Source organism: Athene noctua, chromosome 2 (assembly GCF_965140245.1).
Source record: "Athene noctua chromosome 2, bAthNoc1.hap1.1, whole genome shotgun sequence".
In the NCBI taxonomy this organism is placed as follows: Eukaryota; Metazoa; Chordata; class Aves; order Strigiformes; family Strigidae; genus Athene; species Athene noctua.
Window position 1 is genome coordinate 73,653,308 of NC_134038.1, and position 19,868 is coordinate 73,673,175.

The window sequence follows — 19,868 nt, forward strand, 5'->3', positions numbered from 1 at the left end:
TCAAGTTTCTTCAAATTGAAAAATCTGGAAACCTCAGGTCAACCTGAACAGTTGGTCTTTCTCACAACTGTTTAGCTCCACAGTCTAAAAAAGATAGCTTGTTAAATCCAGCTTTGGTCACTGTTCAGGATGCAGGCTCTGCTTTGATGGGTTCTTAAGATGGCAGTCAGCTTTTCTGCTTGTTAGGTTTCAAACTCAGGAATACTGGCAAGAAAGTCTTAACCAGGGTCTGGTTATCTCTAGATGAAGTTGTATAGTGTTATAGGATCAATCTTAGCAATGCTTTTGTGATTTTTGATGATACAAAACAAATCAAAACTATAAAAAACACGAAGAAGAAAGCAGAGAGTCTAGTAAAGTGAATATCTAATCGTAGCTATTCACTACTTTATAAACCTCAGTCTTTGATTGGAATTAATTCCACAAAGCTTTGACAGAGCTGTTCACTCAAACACTGGCAAGAGGTGTCAATGTAAATCTCATAGAAGCTCCCTTGAGTATGTTTGCTAAGTCTGGCTGACACAGCTCTGATGGAGCACCCAGGCAGAAAGACGGGGATGGTCTCTGTTAAGTACTCAAGAAAGGGAAATGCACAGCAAAATGTGAAACACATTAATTTGAAAAACTGGGAGAAGTATTTGTTTCTGGTTTGTATATGGAAGGCTCCTGCAGAGCACCTGTTAAGTGCTCAAGACAGCACTGAGAAGTTCTGAACTACCTGCCTCGAAGATACACAATGAGACTGAAAGATAGACAGCAATTTGTTTTTTAATGCTTATAAAGCCAAAAATCACTGCATACAATAACAATCAATCTAGTGCAAGTTCCATGCCACTCCTTACATTTTTCCACAACTCTATCCATTGTGTGGTTGGAAAAAGCTAGCTTTACTTCAAAAAGAATAAAAACCTAAACATGGAATAATGTGCTTAAAAGTCTATCGCTTAAGAAACAGCATACCAGACCACAGATTGAGAGCACTCAATTTGGACCAGGGCAGAAAACCTTAGAAGGTGCTCTCAGCAAGGCATTTGAAATGTCATATTAACAGGACTGAAGTTGCACCCAGACCTTTTGGTGCTCTATGCCATCATGGTAAAAGAAAAAAAGTTTTGAGCAAAGCAAACTTGCTGGTGGTCAGGACTGGTATTTTAAAGTACACTGTAGCAGCTACATACCCTTAAAACAACTTTCAGCCTTTCTTAGTAGTTGTTATCAACTTCTTTATTTATTTATTTAGTACAGGCACATTAGGCTGGGTTTCACTCTCCATGAAAACTATTTTAACACAAAGCAGATTTGGGTCTTTATTTGTTTTGAACCACAAGCAAAAAAGCAATACATTTAGTTTGGAAGAAGGTTGCCAAATGGATGAAAAAGGCCTGCAAGTTTTCCTTTTGGTTGCCCTTAGCATTTACGGTCAACTTTTCCCAGCTCAAACCCCAAAGTCTGCTCTCAATTAGCCTGGCGTAAATCAGAGCAACTCCATTGACTTCAGACAGCTCTTCTGGATATATCCATTGTGAGACAGACAGAATTTGGCCAATATTGTCTTTTTTTGTTTTACCGGCACCATGGATTTTTCTCTTTTTGGAAGACTTATCGGTTGACACAAAGCAGATGACTGTGGACAACCTGTTTGATGTGGTAAACAAAAGCAACGTAACTGCCAAACCAGCTGATGGAGTTAGAAAGAAAAGAAACATGAACACTGTGGGAAGGAGAACACTGAGGAAGAACTTGAACATTCTACTGATTTTGGTAGTGAAGTCCAAAAATAACCAAGAATATTGTCCAAAATAGAATTTATTACAGTGTGAGAGTTTGCTTTTAATCTCTAACCATATCCATCAGAAGCAAATCCACTGAACTCGATGGTGCTAATCCATTGTAAAACCAGACATAGACATCTGCAACCACACACGAAGTTTAGATACCGGCAGAAGCAACACAGTAAGATTAACATTAATATTATTACATGTTTCCTATTGGTAAAGAAAATGCAGTGAAGGAATAAAGAGACTGAAACCTATTTTGCAGACTATTTTTCAGAAAATACAGCACTACAAAAAAATGAACCAAAAGAAGGTCATTTGCAGAAGACAGATGGTTGAACAAAAGTTAATTTCAGTTTAGAGATGTAATAAGTAATTTTTATCCAATTTTACAGATTCCTCTCTACAACATTAGCGATGGAAGCAGAAGGGACACAACAAGCATTTCCTTTGACAAAAACAGGTGATACCTGCATCATATTTTAATACATGATTTTAAAATTTCATTACAAATTGCAGCAAGGCCTAAACTTATGACGTTTTATTAAAATCCCTTAAACCAATAAATGTGCCATGTGCTCAAATTTGAAAACTCGATTCCTGTAGGAACAATGCAGAGAGAAAAACCTCTTTCCACTTCAGGTTAATTCAAAGTTTATAATGTGTAAAAACTTTGTACGAGTCATTCAACTTCACTATTTTTCTGTTTAACTGTTAATGACTGGAAGCTATGAAGCTTTTACTGTATTTTTTGGTCCCAGTTTAGTTATCAGGTGTAGAGATACTGTTGTATTCATCTGGTCTATTTCACTGAAAGTTGTGAGACTCACTGAGATATGATAAAGCAGGAAGGCTGGTTTTGCTCTTCCTACCACAACTACAGATTTGGACAGATGATGAGACTAAAAATGTGAAGAACAGAATCTGCTTTTTTGAAATGCTTGTTTACCAGAAACCCAGAGGGGTTTATAGAAGAGTCAACAGTTGAATAGTTTTTTGTTATGCAACTTTAAAAATTCCACTGAGCTTGGAACTTGCATCTTTGGGTACCAAAACATATTCTGTGGTCTGCAATGTCCAATGGGGAAAAACCTCGATTTGCTAGCTACAAGTAATACTCCCTGTCTTTACCTGTTAAGAGAAAAAAAAGGGATTTTTATTTAGCTAATATGTGAAGTAAAGATCAGTGTTACATACATTCATAATTGAATGCTCTCTTTCCTTACAGAGCCAGGTAAGTTAGAAATTCCAAATGGAGTTAAAGAGAATCTATCTTCCTAGAGAAGATTCCAAGGACAACTGCAAAATGAAATAAAATCTGACTGCTTATATGAAGACTTCTTTTCTGGATTTACACTTGAATTATGCTTTAAATTATGTTACTGTCGAAGAGGGTGTGGAGCAGAACTGGATAATTTTTTTTCAAAAAAGTAGGATAATTATTGAACTTTTACTATGTTGGTGAAAAAATATTTCAAAGAATTTGCAAAACTAATCTGCCATGTTTCTACTCCCCGATACTAAAAATCAGCTCAAACACAAATTCATTAGGAGTTACCGAAGGCTGCAAAACAAAGCTAGTAAGCCAACATTCACAGCAAGAAAATGTATTGGTAGAAGTTGCTTTCCTTCATGACTTGTATTTGTTTTTTACAGTAAGAGAATCAGCAGTTTCTGTAGAGTTGAAGCATCTCCTCATTTCCAATCCAAATTCATCAGTTTCAAAAGTCAACGGTACCTGCTCCACATTCATGGATACAAATTCTCAGTCACATTCGTAAGACATGAAGCAGGGCCCAAGGTCATGCACGAGGCATCCCATGCAGAGTGGCTGAAACACCCATCTGTACTCACACTGAAGATGCTTTAAACTCAGACTCAAATGCACTGGCATCCTTGTCATCAGCCTGTAAGACCAGGGGGCTCTCAGCAGCCAGCCCACTAAAGACCCAGCCAACAGAAGGTGATGGAAAACAAGAATGAATGTGTTGCCAAATGAAATAAGAAAAAAAAAGGGAAAAAAAAATCTATTATGTGGTATATAACATGCAACTACTGTTTAAATTATCTGGAGTCTTATATTTTCATGTTGCCTGAAGCCATTAAACTGTAGTCATCTCAGTGTGCTTTGCAAGAAGGGCTGCTTTACATGTAATGTAGGATTTTAAGGCTCTAAATTCACATCCAGTGCTAACCAACAGAAACCTCCAAAGAACTTCCCAAATGTTATAATCCACACAAGATATGCTCTTCACGGAGCATACTTCCATTTTGCAAATTGCACTTTCAGCCACAGGATGACAGTGTCCAGCTATAGCTATCTGCAGCATATGTATCTTTACCTGAGCTACTCAGATTCCCTTTATAGTCAACAGAGAGAAACAGCCAGTTTCAGAGCATGACTCATCTTCGTTGAAATTTCAGGCATGTAGAATATGTTAGATAACTGAAGGCCTACCAGTGCTTGCTGCACTCCACGGACATCAAAGGGAGGCAAGCAGATCAGGCATCTAACTCCGGCAAAATTAATTCCAGCCTCCTTGTCCAGTAGTCAGACATGCTGAGGATCTGCAGCTCCCTTTTTTCCTAAGCATGCACAATCCAGGCCAACCCTTATGGTGCTGGCAATGCCACTAGCTTCAACTGACTCCAGTGTTGCAGACTACTGCTCAGCTAGTCATTGCTGTCTCTCCCTAATTATAAAACATTAGATATATTCACTATTACAGTGTAGCCTCAAAGGAAAATATTTATGCTGGAATGCTGATTGCAAAGGAGAAAAAAACAATTAACTGTAACATATACAGGACAAATACCTCTATATTAATGCAACTTGTTACAATCTTCTATTATGTGGGTATATTGAATATAAAATCTGTCAATGGATGAAATTAAACTTGGTTAGTTCCTATATCAAATGCTCTACCTCATGTGGTTTGGGTCCATTTACTTAGAGTAGATGGTGCCAGGGAACTTAGCTGTGTAGATAAGTCACCTACAAATCCATTTCTTTTCATTGTTGTTGGGGTTCTTTTGTTTGTTTGTTTTAACTTTAAATATGCTTTTTTCTTCCTATTTAATTCAATGGAAAGAGGGAGATAAAGAAAAGCCTGTCAGATTAATAAAGGTGCAATGAACATAATGGAAAGTAATAGGGGAAAAGAAAGGAGTATCCCCCAGCTCATGCACTTACCTTTCACTGAGATCCTCAACACGCTGTCCATGGCCTAGCACGAAGCTAGGATTTGACTGACTGCATGGACTTGCAGGGGCTGATAAAGTGCTTTTGACATTCTGTACCGAGTGCCTGCGGCTCCGTCGGCGCTCTAACCCCCTTCGCTCACTAGCACCGAGACTGGCCCTTCTCCGGTCCTTGCGCCCGCTGGGAGGGGGGTCAGCACTCTCATCTCCATCCTCATGTTTCAGTGTCACCTGCAAAAGAAAAGAAGAGTGAGGCTGCTGACACGGTTCCTTTAGGTACCACAGGTCTTCACACCTAGGCTTTAAAAATTAACTGATCTCAATATGATTAACTCCTATTAGAGAGTACTTTAGAACAGTGCCATCATTTCTTTCCAGCCAAGGAAAAGGTAAGCAGGTGTATATGTAACTGCATTCCTCTTGAAAAATATCTATTTTGGCAGATCTCCCTGCAAAGTAAACAAAGGGGAAAAAACTAACAAATAGAACTATTTCTGTGAAATGGCACCACAACAGATTAATAGAAAAAAACCACAGACTACACATCTCCTCTAAGCCTCCCAATTTTTAGGTTAGCATAATTACTTCCATGTATGCCTTTCAGGGGAAAATTCAGTATTTCCTGCCAGTTCAGAAGCACTGTCAATACAGAGGAACATATGTATAATATCAGAAAGGAGTGATGCTGAGAATATCATGGCCACAGTTTGACAGAAACTTCTGACACATGTTGGGAGCTCATCAGCTGGAAATAGTAGAGAAGTAAAATACGGGTGTGTCCTGGTTCAGCCAGGATAGGGTTAAGTTTCCCCAGCAGAGAGGGAGAAGGGATCTCCAGCCAGGTTATTCATACCATGCTGCCGTCAGGTCCAGCTCGGCAGCTTGGGAAGCTTTCCTTTGTGGTTTTGGTGGTGGGGAGCATCGCAAGCGAGCTGTCCGTAACCACTGCGGTATTTCTCTGTATATCTTTTGTCATGTTCACTCTTATTACTGTTTAGTGTTGTTATCATTGCTACTGTTGTTGTTCAGATTGTTTATTACACTGTTGTATTAAATTTCTTCTTATTTTAACCTGGGGTTTGTGCCCTACTTGTGTCCGAGGGTGGGGGAGGGACAACGGCAACGTGGTCTCCGGTCCCGGCAGGGCTTAAAACTATCACAGGGTGCAACACCTAGTGTCTTGAACTACAGCATGCCAATGACATACCAGTATGACACACCTCTAACAGAAACAAAGCAAGTGCTACCTTAGGGTATGTGAGGAGCGATATCACTGGCAGAAACCACAAAGTTACTGCTGGATCTCATCTGAAATGCAGCATAACGTATAAGTAATTGTTATACAAGAAAGATCCATTCAAATAGGCAGAGGTACAGAAGAGGGTGATGTGGGTAATCTATTTCAGTGGGGAAGAAGGGATTTTTCAGATAAAGAACAACATTGGCAGAAAAAAGAAAGAATGTGCATGGGCATGTCTAAATTTAGCCTAATCATCAAGAGAAAGCTGGTACCTAACTAAACCAACTGCTAATTTTGCAGTTGAGTCTTTCAGTAGTCACAGGATGCACAAAACCTCCTGCTTTTATGATTAATGGTCATCTTTTAAAAAGGATTTTATGAGCTGCTGCCTCTGACAGTAGGAAAAGAAAGAACACGGAGCCCTCTCATTCACATGTTCCTATTTTGGCCTGACTCGTTCCGCAAACTGTTGTAACTTAATTCTGTTAAAGTTAGTGAAGTGGCATGGGTGTAGAGTTGATGAAGAAAATGGAGAATCAAATCTACCAAATCCTTCACTGGACTTAGAGATAAAGGCATTTAACTTCATCACACCAGAACATGAATTCACATCTATATTACATTAACTTCAGCTTAAACCTCCTCGCTCCAGCACTTCCCACAGTCTGAAAGAAGGCTAATTAGTAAGAAACTGGATATTTTACCCTTACATATAAATACTTCAGAAGTAGTTATTTTATACCTAGGTGGTGAACATGGAGTCACTCACTACTCCATTGCTGCAAACTGTGTAGGATCTGGTCCAGTGTAAACTCATAAACAGGGACTTGCTGGGTGTTCAGCTGCAGAACAAGTGGTATTTGTGAAGCTGAGCTCAGCCGAACCTTTTCCACGAGCTGAATACTTTTGCATGTGGAAAGAACTTCTACTTACTTCAGGATGTGTAACCAGCAGTCTGAGAAAGTTTTAACTGCAGGCAGAACTGACTCTAAGGAGGCTAGTAAATGTGCTGGTTTGCCTTGGAGTATGCTGCAGCTTTAGTATGAAATGCATTTGCATTAAACACAGCTATGTACCATAGCAGACCACATATATGAATGTGTATAATACTTCTAGCAACCAGATGTTTCTCTTTTCAAATAAAATAGATAACCAAATTTCACCTAGGTTACATTTCACCCCTCCTCTCAGCTTTGAAGTCTGCACAAGCTGTAAGATGCATAAAACAGGTCATGTTATGTTACCTCATAAATGTTAAATTGCTCAACTAAGTCCAAGTCTGTTCCTTTCTTGTTCAAGTGTCTCTGTGAAATAGCTTCAATGCCTAGCTCTTCCAGACAGTCCACCACGTCGTAGAAAGAGTCTTGATCTGGCAACCCCGACAGCGTCTAAGAATCAAAGGAAAAACATTTAAATCTGTTTGTTTTGAAAAGAATTAGACAAAGGTTTTTAAAAGCGGGTGGCAAGTGGTGCTATGTATGATTCCAATAAAGTAAAACCCATGATGTGGGATTAGAGACACCGCTAGAAAATAAAAAACAAGTGGCACAGCTTTTAACAAACAACTCTGTGCACTGTGTAGAAAAATGAATAATTGGCAAAACAAATCAATGTTGTTATTTCATACAAAAAAGTATGGAAAATGTGGGTCTTTAAAATACACAGTTGGATTCTTCCTGGCTTCATTCAAGTACAGAGAATGTTAAAGCATCAAACACAGGGATAAAAGCAAAGAGAGAGAAAAAAATGGTTTAGCTAAAGACAGTGAAGCTGATTTCCTACTGATTCCTGCAAGTTTGGCCTTAAGAAGAAAAAGTCCAATGCACAGCTGTGTGATGTCAGGACAGCAGGAAATATCCTGCACCATGTGCCTACTGTCCTCCACACCTGCAACAAAGGTCATCCTCTCAGTGCACAAATTGTTTTATATTACAGAGATATTGACTCCTCTCCCTTCTTCCCTTTCAGCTTGAGAAGTCTTATTAAAGGTACACTGACTGATTCCTTAACTCTATAAAATGTTAAAAGAGTTACTAATTACTGATTAAGAGGTAATGTTACCAGTGGCACTGGAGAGGAGCTTTTGCACACTAGAAAACACAAAATGTCAAAAATAATAGCTACTGAAAATGGACCATCTGAGTTTAGAGCTTTCTATGGCACTACTCTATGTTCAAGAGAGCGCACTTTTCTTACCATAGACATTTTCCATTTTTTTGGTGAATTCAGAAAACTGAGAAAAGGAAGGTGGTCTTCTGCAGTATACCATGTAGACCATAGTATGTCACTACAGTGCGTGTAGCAAGAGGGACTGAACCAAGCCACTCAGCTTTACTGCAGAGTGACACATGGGAAGAGGACAAGGGCATTGGACAACTTTGTTCAGAGCGCAAGTGAACTTCACCCGCCAAAGTCCTGCAGGCATTTACAAAGACTGCTCTTCTGATTTGCCACTGATTTCTACTCAGCTTGTGCTGATTTTTTACTGCTCCTTATGGATGATGCAGAAAAATGAGTGCAACCCTGCACATGTTGAGCAGAAACTACTGAAACATACTGTGCAACCTACTTGCAGAGACACATAGAGCTCATTGCAAATATCAGTCTATACAGGGCCATTTCGGCAAAATACATGAGAGCGCAGACTGCAAGCAAGTATTCTGGATTAGCTCACTAGAGACATGCTTACTCTGAAGTAGTTTTCTCTCTCGTATTTAATTAGCTAAGTAACTTATCTTTACTCCGAGTAGATGAGAGAAAGAGCAAGAGATAGAGACAGCACACACAGAACCCAGGCCCTCTCCAGAAGGAGTTTCATCTTTTCATGCCTGGGATGGTATGAACTGTGCTCTGAGAATACTGGTTTTCTGGAGCCCGGCTTTTCCAAATGGCTCTGAGCAGCAGAGTGCAGAAGAAAGAAGCCACTCTGGGCTGCCTCCCTTCACCAACAATTACATTCAGAAAAATTGGTAAAAATTACATGACTAACAAGAGAGAGGAGTAGACAGGTGACATACCCTGCCCTGTTAAAGCACCTCCTTCCTGTGAAATAAGGCACTGGAAACTGTGCATTAACAAGGTAATTCTTAATTATAATTATTTTTTAACTAAACACCACACAGCAACATTTTATTCTTCAGTCATTACAGAACTATTGTCTGATGTCTGGTGAGGTCCATCACAACAGAAATGCTTAGCACAAACACCAATAAAGTGTTAGGGTTTTAAGTTCAGGGTTGTATGTTCAGGCTTTAATTAAGAATTTGTCTTTGTCCAGGACAGTATTTAAGCCTCTGTTTAAAACCCACTGAAGACCATGAAACTAAATTTTCCTGAACAGTGCTGAAAATAGATACCATGTACATTTTGTTCCTTCCTAAACTGACACCAAGCATTGAGTTAGAATCTGAGGATTCAGCAAATGAAGTTATCACACTGTAAATTCAGTGGAGCTTTAATATGGATATGGAAATACTGTAACAGAAAATAAGGTTCAACTCTCAAGCTTTCTCTCACTTGTGAAAGAAGTAGACAGCAACTATGCTGACTTGAGTGTCACAGTGAGATGTGATGTCTTATGTGCTGAAGGGTGGACAAAGAGTCAGATCTTCTGCACAGATCATTCTGCACAGAGCATTTACTTCTTAAAATATCAGGAAATGGTTTTAATGCTGATTTGCAGATCACAAAGTATAGCTTTTTTAAAATCTGAGCGAAGGCAGGCTGTAAACTGGGAAAACAGAACCATAAGGTAGTATTTACTGGCAACACTGCTTTTGTCAGCAGTCTTTTATTGGTTAATATAATTTTAAATCATGCAGCAGTGGAAATCCAATTTTCACTGCATGCTACTGGCTAGAACTGGGCAATTGAACTCCCAAATATAGAAATCAAATATTTTTCTTTGCATGGTTTGTCATTAAACTTACAGATCTATTTTCAGAGCCTAATGCATATCAAATTCAATTTCTAACTATCAAATGGGACATAAAAGGGCACCACTGGTGTCACAACAAGGTCAGTTCAGTCTAGAACAAGAGAAAGATTTTTGCAGTAACTAAACACAAAGGACATGAAGTGCTTGCATAAAAGGCTGATTAATTCTGGCTTGTGAGATTAGAAAACAAGAGTGGGCTCCCATTTTCTTGATGGTTTTATAAAGGAAACAAAAGCCGCAAACAGCAGAGCAGAGGTCATAAATTGGGCAGGTCCTTCCAAAGTCCTTGCTCCTTCCTGAGTACCTAGTTAAGTTCAAAATGACACTCCAGTATCAAAATACACATGCAAGTCTCTAATAGTTCCTCCTGCTCTGAAAACTGAACTTTACAAAATGAAAACCTGTCTAGAGAATTAAAATTTGGCCACTTGGAGAGCATGTTTAAAACATACTCTGTGGTTTGCTTCCTGAATTTTGTTATGGTCTCACTAGCTTAGAACAAAACTGGTATTTCGAATTTGAAACTTTTCAGAACTCAGGTGTACAAAGAAGCATGAATCTGAATGTCAGGACTCACTCCTGTGCCTCTATCCAGTTTTGGTTTGAGGAAATATCCCTGAATTAAAATATTTATTTGTCTGTTGTATGATTTTCCAAGTTGCTTTCTCAAGCCCTTGTGGGAAAGCCTGTGCAGCTTTGAGTTCTTCCCTCTCAAACAACTGCTTTTGGAATGGTGAACTAAATTAAAACAAAAACCCCAGCCCGAGAATTTTGAGCCTGATGTACCTTCTTAACAACATTTTTACCAAAGCCTAAAGAATACCTTTCACCTACCACTAAATGTAACAGTCCCAACAGAAAAGCAAAAAAACAATGTGGGACAAAAAAACCTATAATGAAGTTGTATTGGGGGTAAAAAAAAAAATTATGGGCCAAATATTTTCCTAGATGATAAAACCTTTTAGACAACATACTCAACTGGCAATAGCACAATATTCTTATCATTATATATCCTCAGTTATGTTTCTGAACAAAACCTGACATAAATTATTGCTAGGCCACACGTGGCTTCAGACTGAAAGGCTCACTCTATTTGCAGCTTTTAAAATGCATAGCCCTAGATAGTAAAACTAGCCTTTTATAATTTATAAAACAATCACAGTATAAAGCTGTGGAGAACACAGACAACAAAGTCCATTTGGTGTGCAATGCTTTATGTGCAAGACTAAGGGATACAAGAGTACTGCTCTGGTTACTAAACATCCAACAGTCTGAAGCCTCACTAGAGGGCCTGTGAAGTAGGTAGAGAGATTTAGCTAAACCTGATGTGCTATGGTGAAAAGCACTACATGATAAACAAACACAAAGTATCAGCCAAGTTTTCAATTGATTTGGGACAGGAGGAAGCCTCTCTCATGTATTTATTTTCCCAGGAACCACAACTTCTAAAACATCTAGTATGGCCAGTGTCAGATATAGGATATAAGATGATCACTGTTCCACTGTTGCAGTTGTGATGTTCTCAAGGCAGGTCATCAAAAACTGATGTGCCAGCTCCTGTATTAACAGTACACTGGCCTGAAACAGCACATTTTCAACTACAGCTGATGGACCACTGTTGGGTGCTACTCTAAGCTACCACTAGTAACCACTGGCCTGGAAGCTGATGCTTAAATTCTATTTTTTTACTGGACCTGCTAAAAACATTCAGTGCTTAATCTGACTATACTGAAACATATTAGTTTTTATGTACTTTGTAATTATTTTATCTATTTTTGAAAATGTATTGTATGATATGAGAGATCAAGCAATCTTAAATACAGGTAAAAAGAAAATCAACAGTAATCTTACAACTACAAAGCTTCCAGTGTAATCTCAATAATGAAGAGGGTTTATAGTGGTTAAATAGAAAGTGAATTGAATGCAACACAGAAATTTTCTTCTGCATTTGATAAGCAGTTTTGTTCTTTTTTATACAAAGGAAACACAAAGACTTTAACCTATCCAGACTTCAGTAATAAAAATGAAAAATATAGAGATTAGAATAAGACTTTACAGATTATAGGAACTAATCAAAGGAAGATAACAAAGGTTATTCTGGAACTATACATAACCAGATGTATCTGCATTGGGATCAATCTCATTTAAGAGATTCATTAATGCCTAAATGCCCCCAAATTAAGAGAGGGTTAATAAAATGTTAGTATAAGAACATTCATTAAGCATCAACAAAAGAGAGGGAGAGGGTAAAAGGATTGCAGCAATTCTTATGTATGGGCAGATGTGTTTTCTGCTCTTGAGCTGGAAGGAAAACAGTCTGTAAATATATGCATGGAGAAAGAAAAAGGAGTACAATTATGCTTCCTTAAGACAAATCCCTCATGAGGATTCTGCCTGCACTGAAAACTTTGACATTTCCTTGTCTAGAGGAGCTGAAATCATCTGAGCTGCCTTTGTATTCTATGCGGGGGAAAAAAATTACAACTGTGATATGCTGCTTGCTGTTTTCTCTATAATCATGAAAAAAATCCCATTAAAAACATCATAAAGCTGTCCATAAGCCAGATCATAATTATAAGTGTGGCATTGTGGGATTCCTCTCTTCCTTGATCTTCATAACTGCCTTACTCCTTTGACTGCTAGATATTTTTTTTTGGTGTGTTTTTAAAGAACTACCTCCTCCTAAAAATAGCTTTAAATGCAGTGAAAAACTCAGACTAAAGAAATCAACTATAGAACAATACAAGAGCCAACACAGAACAAAATTTTTGAAGAAATCAAACACCAAGTAGATTACAACCGCACAAATGACGCAGAGAATTATCTCAGAAAGAAGAAATGGTAGACTAAACAAGGTGTAAAAGCGAGACATTAAAAAATAGTCACCTTGGTGTTAATAGCAGCTACAGACAGAAGCATGTAACACTGGTGATGCCTTTCAGAAAGAGTACATCAGTGAAATAATGTGATCTTTTAAAGTCAAGAGGATCGTTACTATCATGTAAGGCTCAAAGTAAAAGTACTGGAACATCAGTGGTGTCACCAGGAGAGGTTAGTCCCTCTCAGGGATCTTTGCTGGACAATATCTGCCATTAAGAAATCATTTTATCAGAAAACCATCAAAGCAACTCATGGCTCCAACCATCTAGCCATAAGCACAATAAGCTGGCAGCTTGATTTATGACCTCTGCCAATAAACTCAGGATCTTTAAATGAATATAATAAATAATAATAATATTCCATAATACTCAGGCCTATTAACTATAATCATAAAACACAAGGTTATTTTAATCTGGTACTAGGGTGTTAATTTTCTGTGCTCATTAAAAAAATCCATTTTTAATTTTAGTCACCCTATGATTTGTTTAGGACTAGATGCTAAGTTTTAAGGAATTTACACTAATAAATTTCTAACTTTTACGGGCCTTTCACCTTCTCCCTTCTCATAGCACAAGTGAGTACTTTGGAAAACATTTTTACTGCAAAACTACTATTGTAATACAGGACACCAGAAAATATAAGGAGAGAAGAAAAAATGTAACTTCATCTTTCTAAGCAGAAACACTCCTACTAGCACTCAGACCTGTTAAATTCATCATATTTAGCTTACAGTAAAAAAAATTTAAATGATCTGAACTAGAAAATTGTGCACAATGCAAGCCTTTGTGAGCATGTGATCTTTTCACCAGCACTTGCTTTCTTTCTCTCCTTGGATAATGTGTTGGGTTAGTTTGCTGAGTTTTGTTTTGCACTGCGTTGTCAGCACTGGGAGAGGAGCCATGTCATAACACATTTCCGCACAGCATCTAGCAAAATAGCAATTCTGCTCCCAGCTGCTGCCTCGGGTGACTGCAACACAAGTAACAAGAGTGTGCTGATTGATTACAGCTGGTCCTGCAACTTCTTCAGGACAGGTCTCCTTTGTCAAATATTCTTAACAGGGAAGACCATTATACAATTGAAAATACTAACATTATCTCCACCACTTATGCTAACAAAGTAAACAAACCTTGTTAACCAAGGTCATTGCATAAACCAGGAGTTCGGTATCAACCCCATCCTTCTCCTCCAAGATCTCCATGATGTTGGACCACAGCTTGGCTCCTAGAGGAAAAGCAGAAACCATTGGTGACAGTGATCAAAATGGAAAGCTGTTGCATCAACATTTCTCAAGAAGCAGCACAAGTTGGAATATGTGGCCATGGTGAAAGATCAAGTCAAAAGATCCAGCTTCCTCTTCAATCTCCCTTGCTTCACAGAGAGTGAAGGTAAGGCAGATAGTGAAAACCACAGCTCATCCTAAAAATATATGCTAGGTGGACTTTCCCCCCAAAGTACCAATTTATCTCCCTTGATGATGAAAGAAGCTTTGTTAGCCCAGTTTGATTGTCACTGAACTATTAAAAATCAGGTGGGAGGAATTTTACCCCACCTATCACAGGTTCACACAGGCTTACTAAATCTTCAACAAAAACCTATATGCTATGTTTTCAGTGTGCTTGTTGCTCACATTCCTAATGCTATTACTGAGTTACACTGCATTAAGTAAGTCCTGTTAACAAAACAATGTGGCAAAGAAACACAGTTTTCTCAAATTACAGACTGTGTGTCTTGGAGAAAAGAAATGATCAATGAGGGGAGAAAATTTTTGCTGTAGTTCCTACTCAAATTATTTTAATAAGAATCCCCTCTACAAAACTTTCAGATAAGTTTCTCTAACGTTTCCACTAAATAAGGTCAAAATTTATGCTTCCAGTTATAATGTATTTGCTTGATTTGCATTTGCATCATTATCTGATGCCTAAACCCAAGTGGATTAATGAGTTGTTATTTTGCCAAAAACATCAGACAGGAAATGCCAGCCAGACACGAGATAACCTCTTGTGGGGAAGGTACCTTGTAAAACCATCCTATTTCATTTGGCTAAAAGGCAAGGTAGTTGCATCTACTAAAGACAAAAAACACATAACTGCTTTATCTAGGAAGGTAAAGTAAATAATGAAAAACCTTAATTCAGTGTTTTGTCTGCAGTACAGTTAAAGGTGAGGAGGATGAGGCAGAAAGCTAACCCTAACTTAGAGAGATGCTCCATTCAACTACACAAGCATAACTGTGAGAGTCTGAATTTCAGAAGAAAACATGCACTGTATTCCAACAGCTCACATCCCCTAAACAGTACAGGGAAACAACACTGTAGGGATGACGATAGTTTGAGTATAAGTAGGCAGTAAAATGCAAATGTTTCATCACAACCACCTGTTGCCGACTGAGCAGTGACCCCAAGGTTAAAACTCTGCATTGCTCTCACAATGGTAACGGTTCTTGTTTATTCATGCTGATGTTAAACCTATATCCTGCTACACAGACATAAAATCTCTGCTAGCCAAGGATCCCTGTTTTCAAAGCAATGGCAGTGTACTGTGTGGAAAAACCTATTTGCTAATGAATGCACAGACAACAATATTTCTCCCGTTTTCTCTTTTCCTCTTTTTGGACAGTCTCTGATCTTTACTACTGAATAATAAATCAGAGCTTCCTTATCTCGAGCAAAATCAAAGGAGGGGGAAATTCACTCTCAGCTCTCCAGATGTATTTATGGGCATTACTAATTAAATACTAATTCAAATACACAGTTGTAATGAGAATGCACTAGACACCTCTCTACCAGATTCTCTATATTACCAGACATTTTGTGCAGTACATGTTCAAAAGACATGTGGAACAAATTCACTCAGCTCACAAATGATATATGATCAGCAGGAATGATATCCTCACTACAAAAATGTCTTCCTGTGGTTTCCAGTGAAAAATAAAAATGGAAGAAAATAAGAAAGAGAAACAATATGAGGAAACTATGCAAGTATGTTATAAATCAGTATGTTGATTTATAACAGTGCCATTTGGAAAAATGAGTTGACAACAACATAAAAAAATAATTATTTAATCCATTGCATTATTCAGTGAGAGTCCTAGGGAAACATGCCTTTATTTTTCAGGCAGGTTTTATTCTTATTGGAACAATCCTGTTTTGTTTTTTAAAGTCAGCATCCTGATGTTTGATAGTTTGCCTGAATGTCTTGATACTTCTCCATTATCAAAAAAGAGTATTTTTAGGATTGCCTCGCTGTTTTCCTGCAAGGATGATGTATGTTTTTCTTCTACCCGTGCTCCTTCACTATTTCAGAATACAGTCTTCTAAAATTGCTAATCAGGCACACTTAGTAATAAGGCAGCCCTGTAACAGCTCATCCATCTATCAATTAAGGAGCAACTACTAAACTTGGGCATTTTCTAAAATCTAGTCTTAAATTTGAAATTCATCTATTCCCTACCTAAAATCAAGAGGAGGCAATACTGCCACGACTTTGATAGAGCTGCTCCAATTTGTACTAGATTAAACCTTCCTTTTCAAATGCTGTTTTCTTCATTATGATCTCAGGCTGAACAGCCAAGGACTGAACATGGAAGTAGCCATAAGGCTGTCTTTACCAGCCTGGGGACAAGGCAGTTCTGGTGTGGAAGTTGCACCATGAATTTACCGCATTACTATACTTGGGTTAATATTCCTTGCTAATATATAATGAGAGCCTACAGTTTCCAGCCTGTGATCCAGACAGCATGGGATATGGGCAGATCTAGAGCAGGTGTTTGTTCTCATTGACTCTCATGCTCTGAGTTTGGATTCCCAAATCTGTTGTTCCTGGAGAGTCACCACATAAAGATGAGATGAGCCTACATGAAAAAACTAATTTTCAAGGCAATATTTTGTAATGATAGGATGAGAGTGAAAACACTCCTCCTTTCAAACTGCATAGAAAAACTTTGTGAAAGATACCTTGGAAAATCATACACTAAAAAAATGGTTGACTTTTCTGAACTCATTGGCTGCTGTAGTAAAACAATGACGCTCATACAAGAGATATGAAAAACATTTTCCCCTTTCCTTTTAAAGATTATTTGTATTGTGGAGCATACTAAAAGCTCTCCTTTTACAGATGGGGAGAAAACTTTGAGGAAACTATAGGCTGTTCGGAAATTAATTTCCATTTTGTAATGTGATTTTCATTGCATATGTTTCAGGAATAGTACCTTTCGACTGGTGCACTGTTATATATTTTTGAAAAGCTCATGTTATGAACTTTCACACTGTATAATTAAATTATAATATAAACTGCATTCCTGACAAATTTTGGAGGTTTGAAGTTCAGATGTCAAAACAGCAATTTTGACAGATCTACTTCTATGAGTTCAAACTTGGACGTAATGCAGCGCAAGCTGCTCGAAACATCAATGAGGTATATGGCCAGGGAAGTGTTAACGAACGCACAGTGTGACTTTGGTTTTAAAAATTTCAAGGTCGCGATTTCGACCTTGAAGATCAAGAAGGTCACGGACATCCTTCTGCTATTGACGACGATGAATTGAAGGCTCTGGTGGAAGCAGATACATGCACAACTGTTCAAGAACTTACAAAAGAACTCGGGGTAAGCATATCAACTATTTCTGAGCATCTGAAGAAGATTGGAAAGTCAAAGCAGCTCGACAAATGGGTGCAGCACGAATTGAATGAGAATCACAGAAATTGCCATTTTGAAGTGTCGTCGGCGCTTCTTTTTCGCAACCAGAACGACCCGTTTCTTGACCGTATTGTGACATGCAACGTGAAATGGATATTCTACGATAACCAGCGACGATCGGCTCAGTGGTTGGATCGCGATGAAGCTCCACAGCACTTCCCAAAGCCGAATCTGCACCAAAAGAAGGTCATGCTGACTGTCTGGTGGTCTGCTGCTGGTTTAATCCATCACAGCTTCCTGAGTCCGGGTGAAACGATCACGGCGGAGAAGTACATCCAGCAAATCAATGAAATGCACCAGAAACTTCAATGGCTGCGCCCAGCACTGGTCAACAGAAAGGGTCCAATCCTTCTCCACGATAATGCGCGGCCACACGTTGCACTTTCGACGCTGCAACGGTTGAACAAGCTGGGCTACGAAACTCTGCCTCATCCACATACTCACCAGACCTCTTGCCCACTGACTGTCACTTCTTCAAGCATCTCGACAGCTTCCTGTGCGGGAGAAGCTTCAGAAACCAAGCGGAGGCTGAAACTGTCTTCGATGACTTCATCACCTCCAGAAGTCCAGAATTTTATGCAACTGGAATAAATATGCTTGTTTCTCGTTGGCAAAAATGTGTTGATTCTAATGTTTTTTATTTTGATTAATAAATTTTATTCTGAGCTGAGATATGCCACCTCAAACATACAGGTTGAAATCGGCAGTTAATTTCAGAACAGCCCAATATTACGCAGAGCGAAAATCTACAGCTTCCATTTTCTGTGTGATGGTCAGAATGTAACAAATGATGAAAACCTAAACTCAAATCTAGGTTTGCAATGCATATGTACTTCTAGTAAAAAACAAAAACCTATTTAATATTTTTATATTATGGAGTTTATTTTTAAAAATAGTAAGGGTAACCATTTACACTTGCCAGTTCTCAAACAGGTTTACTTTCCTGCCTGTCTCCTCTACCTGATCATGATGTAGAAAAACAATGATGTAAAAGAAAAATAATGTAGCATCCCAGCACTTCCTATGGGAGGAGACTGGGATGTTCCCATAAGGTTTTGACTTCCATGCAGAACTTGCAGCAAAATTGATGGGAATGATGAAGCAGGCTCACTGAAGTAAAGCAGCAGAGGTCGAGTTTCGTGTGTGTTCTCCTGCCTTCTAATGGGTAAAACAAGAACTGCTCGACTGCTTTTCACAGTCTTCTCACTGGTAACAGCTCAGTATCATGGTTACTCCAACAGGAAGGCTGGAGTCTCAACCCTAATGCTACTGACAGCACTTCAAGTAGTCACATATGGTGCATAAACATGTGGAGAGTTATGGGGTTGAAACTATTAAGCCTATATTAAATTAATACAGTCTATTTATTGAATAGTGTGCCTGTTATTTCAAGTGTCAGTCTTATCTCAGTTTCCCCTTTAGATGTACTTACGTATCTAATTTAATGATGTCATTCATGTTTTACAAAAAATCTTGACATCACAACTACACAGGATGTGCACAGTATGTGTAAAGCATGCAAAACCAGAACCATATATGAGGACTGCCACCAGCTTATAGACTGCCTGTGTCTAGTAGCCATAGGATGGAAAGTTATTAAGACCTTGGAAAGACCTCAACATCTTGTACTCCTGGCTATTTAAATATGAGTGAAGATATCTTCCATGATACCTATAGCATGGGCATAAATTTAGTGGACATCTAACTGTGTGTGAAGTGGCAGGAAAAGCAGAAAACTGATCATGTGGGCCATTTACTATTAACAAGTTAAGTAGCAGAAACTTAGTTCACTAACAGTATGTGACAGTGTCCAGGTCAGTCACAGGGCTTTAATCTCTGTGCTAAAAAATTCTTGCCATAAAGCAGCCCCAGACAGCAGAGTGCAATGCCATCTCCTCTTTCCAGAGCCTGCACAGACCTGATAGGCTTAAACTGAAAAGCAATCAAATTCCTTTGGGGGTCTGAAACAAGAAAGGGTGGGGGGAAGGGGAAGCTAGATGGAAGTATAAGTAGAAGCTACTTCCTATATGATGGAGGGCCACGCAGTTATTCACTTATGATCTGCTTGTATCTGAGAGTAAAGCTGGCATTTCCGTGGATCTCTGTACTTCAGTTTGCATATGGATGTATTCTCACAT

The 19,868-nt window shown here is 38.6% G+C and overlaps 1 protein-coding gene across 8 annotated transcripts in view; it reads right to left on the minus strand.

Annotated features, from left to right (window-relative positions):
* Nucleotides 1-19,868, minus strand: part of FHOD3 (formin homology 2 domain containing 3) — a 405,358-nt gene that overhangs the window by 111,919 nt on the left and 273,571 nt on the right. For all 8 annotated transcript variants that reach the window (XM_074899444.1, XM_074899443.1, XM_074899442.1 and 5 more), the window contains exons 8-10: nt 14,163-14,257; nt 7,461-7,604; nt 4,969-5,207 (exon numbers count right to left, since the gene is read on the minus strand). In XM_074899444.1, coding sequence (XP_074755545.1) covers nt 4,969-5,207; nt 7,461-7,604; nt 14,163-14,257 — 478 coding nt within the window. The remainder of the gene's footprint in view (nt 1-4,968; nt 5,208-7,460; nt 7,605-14,162; nt 14,258-19,868) is intronic.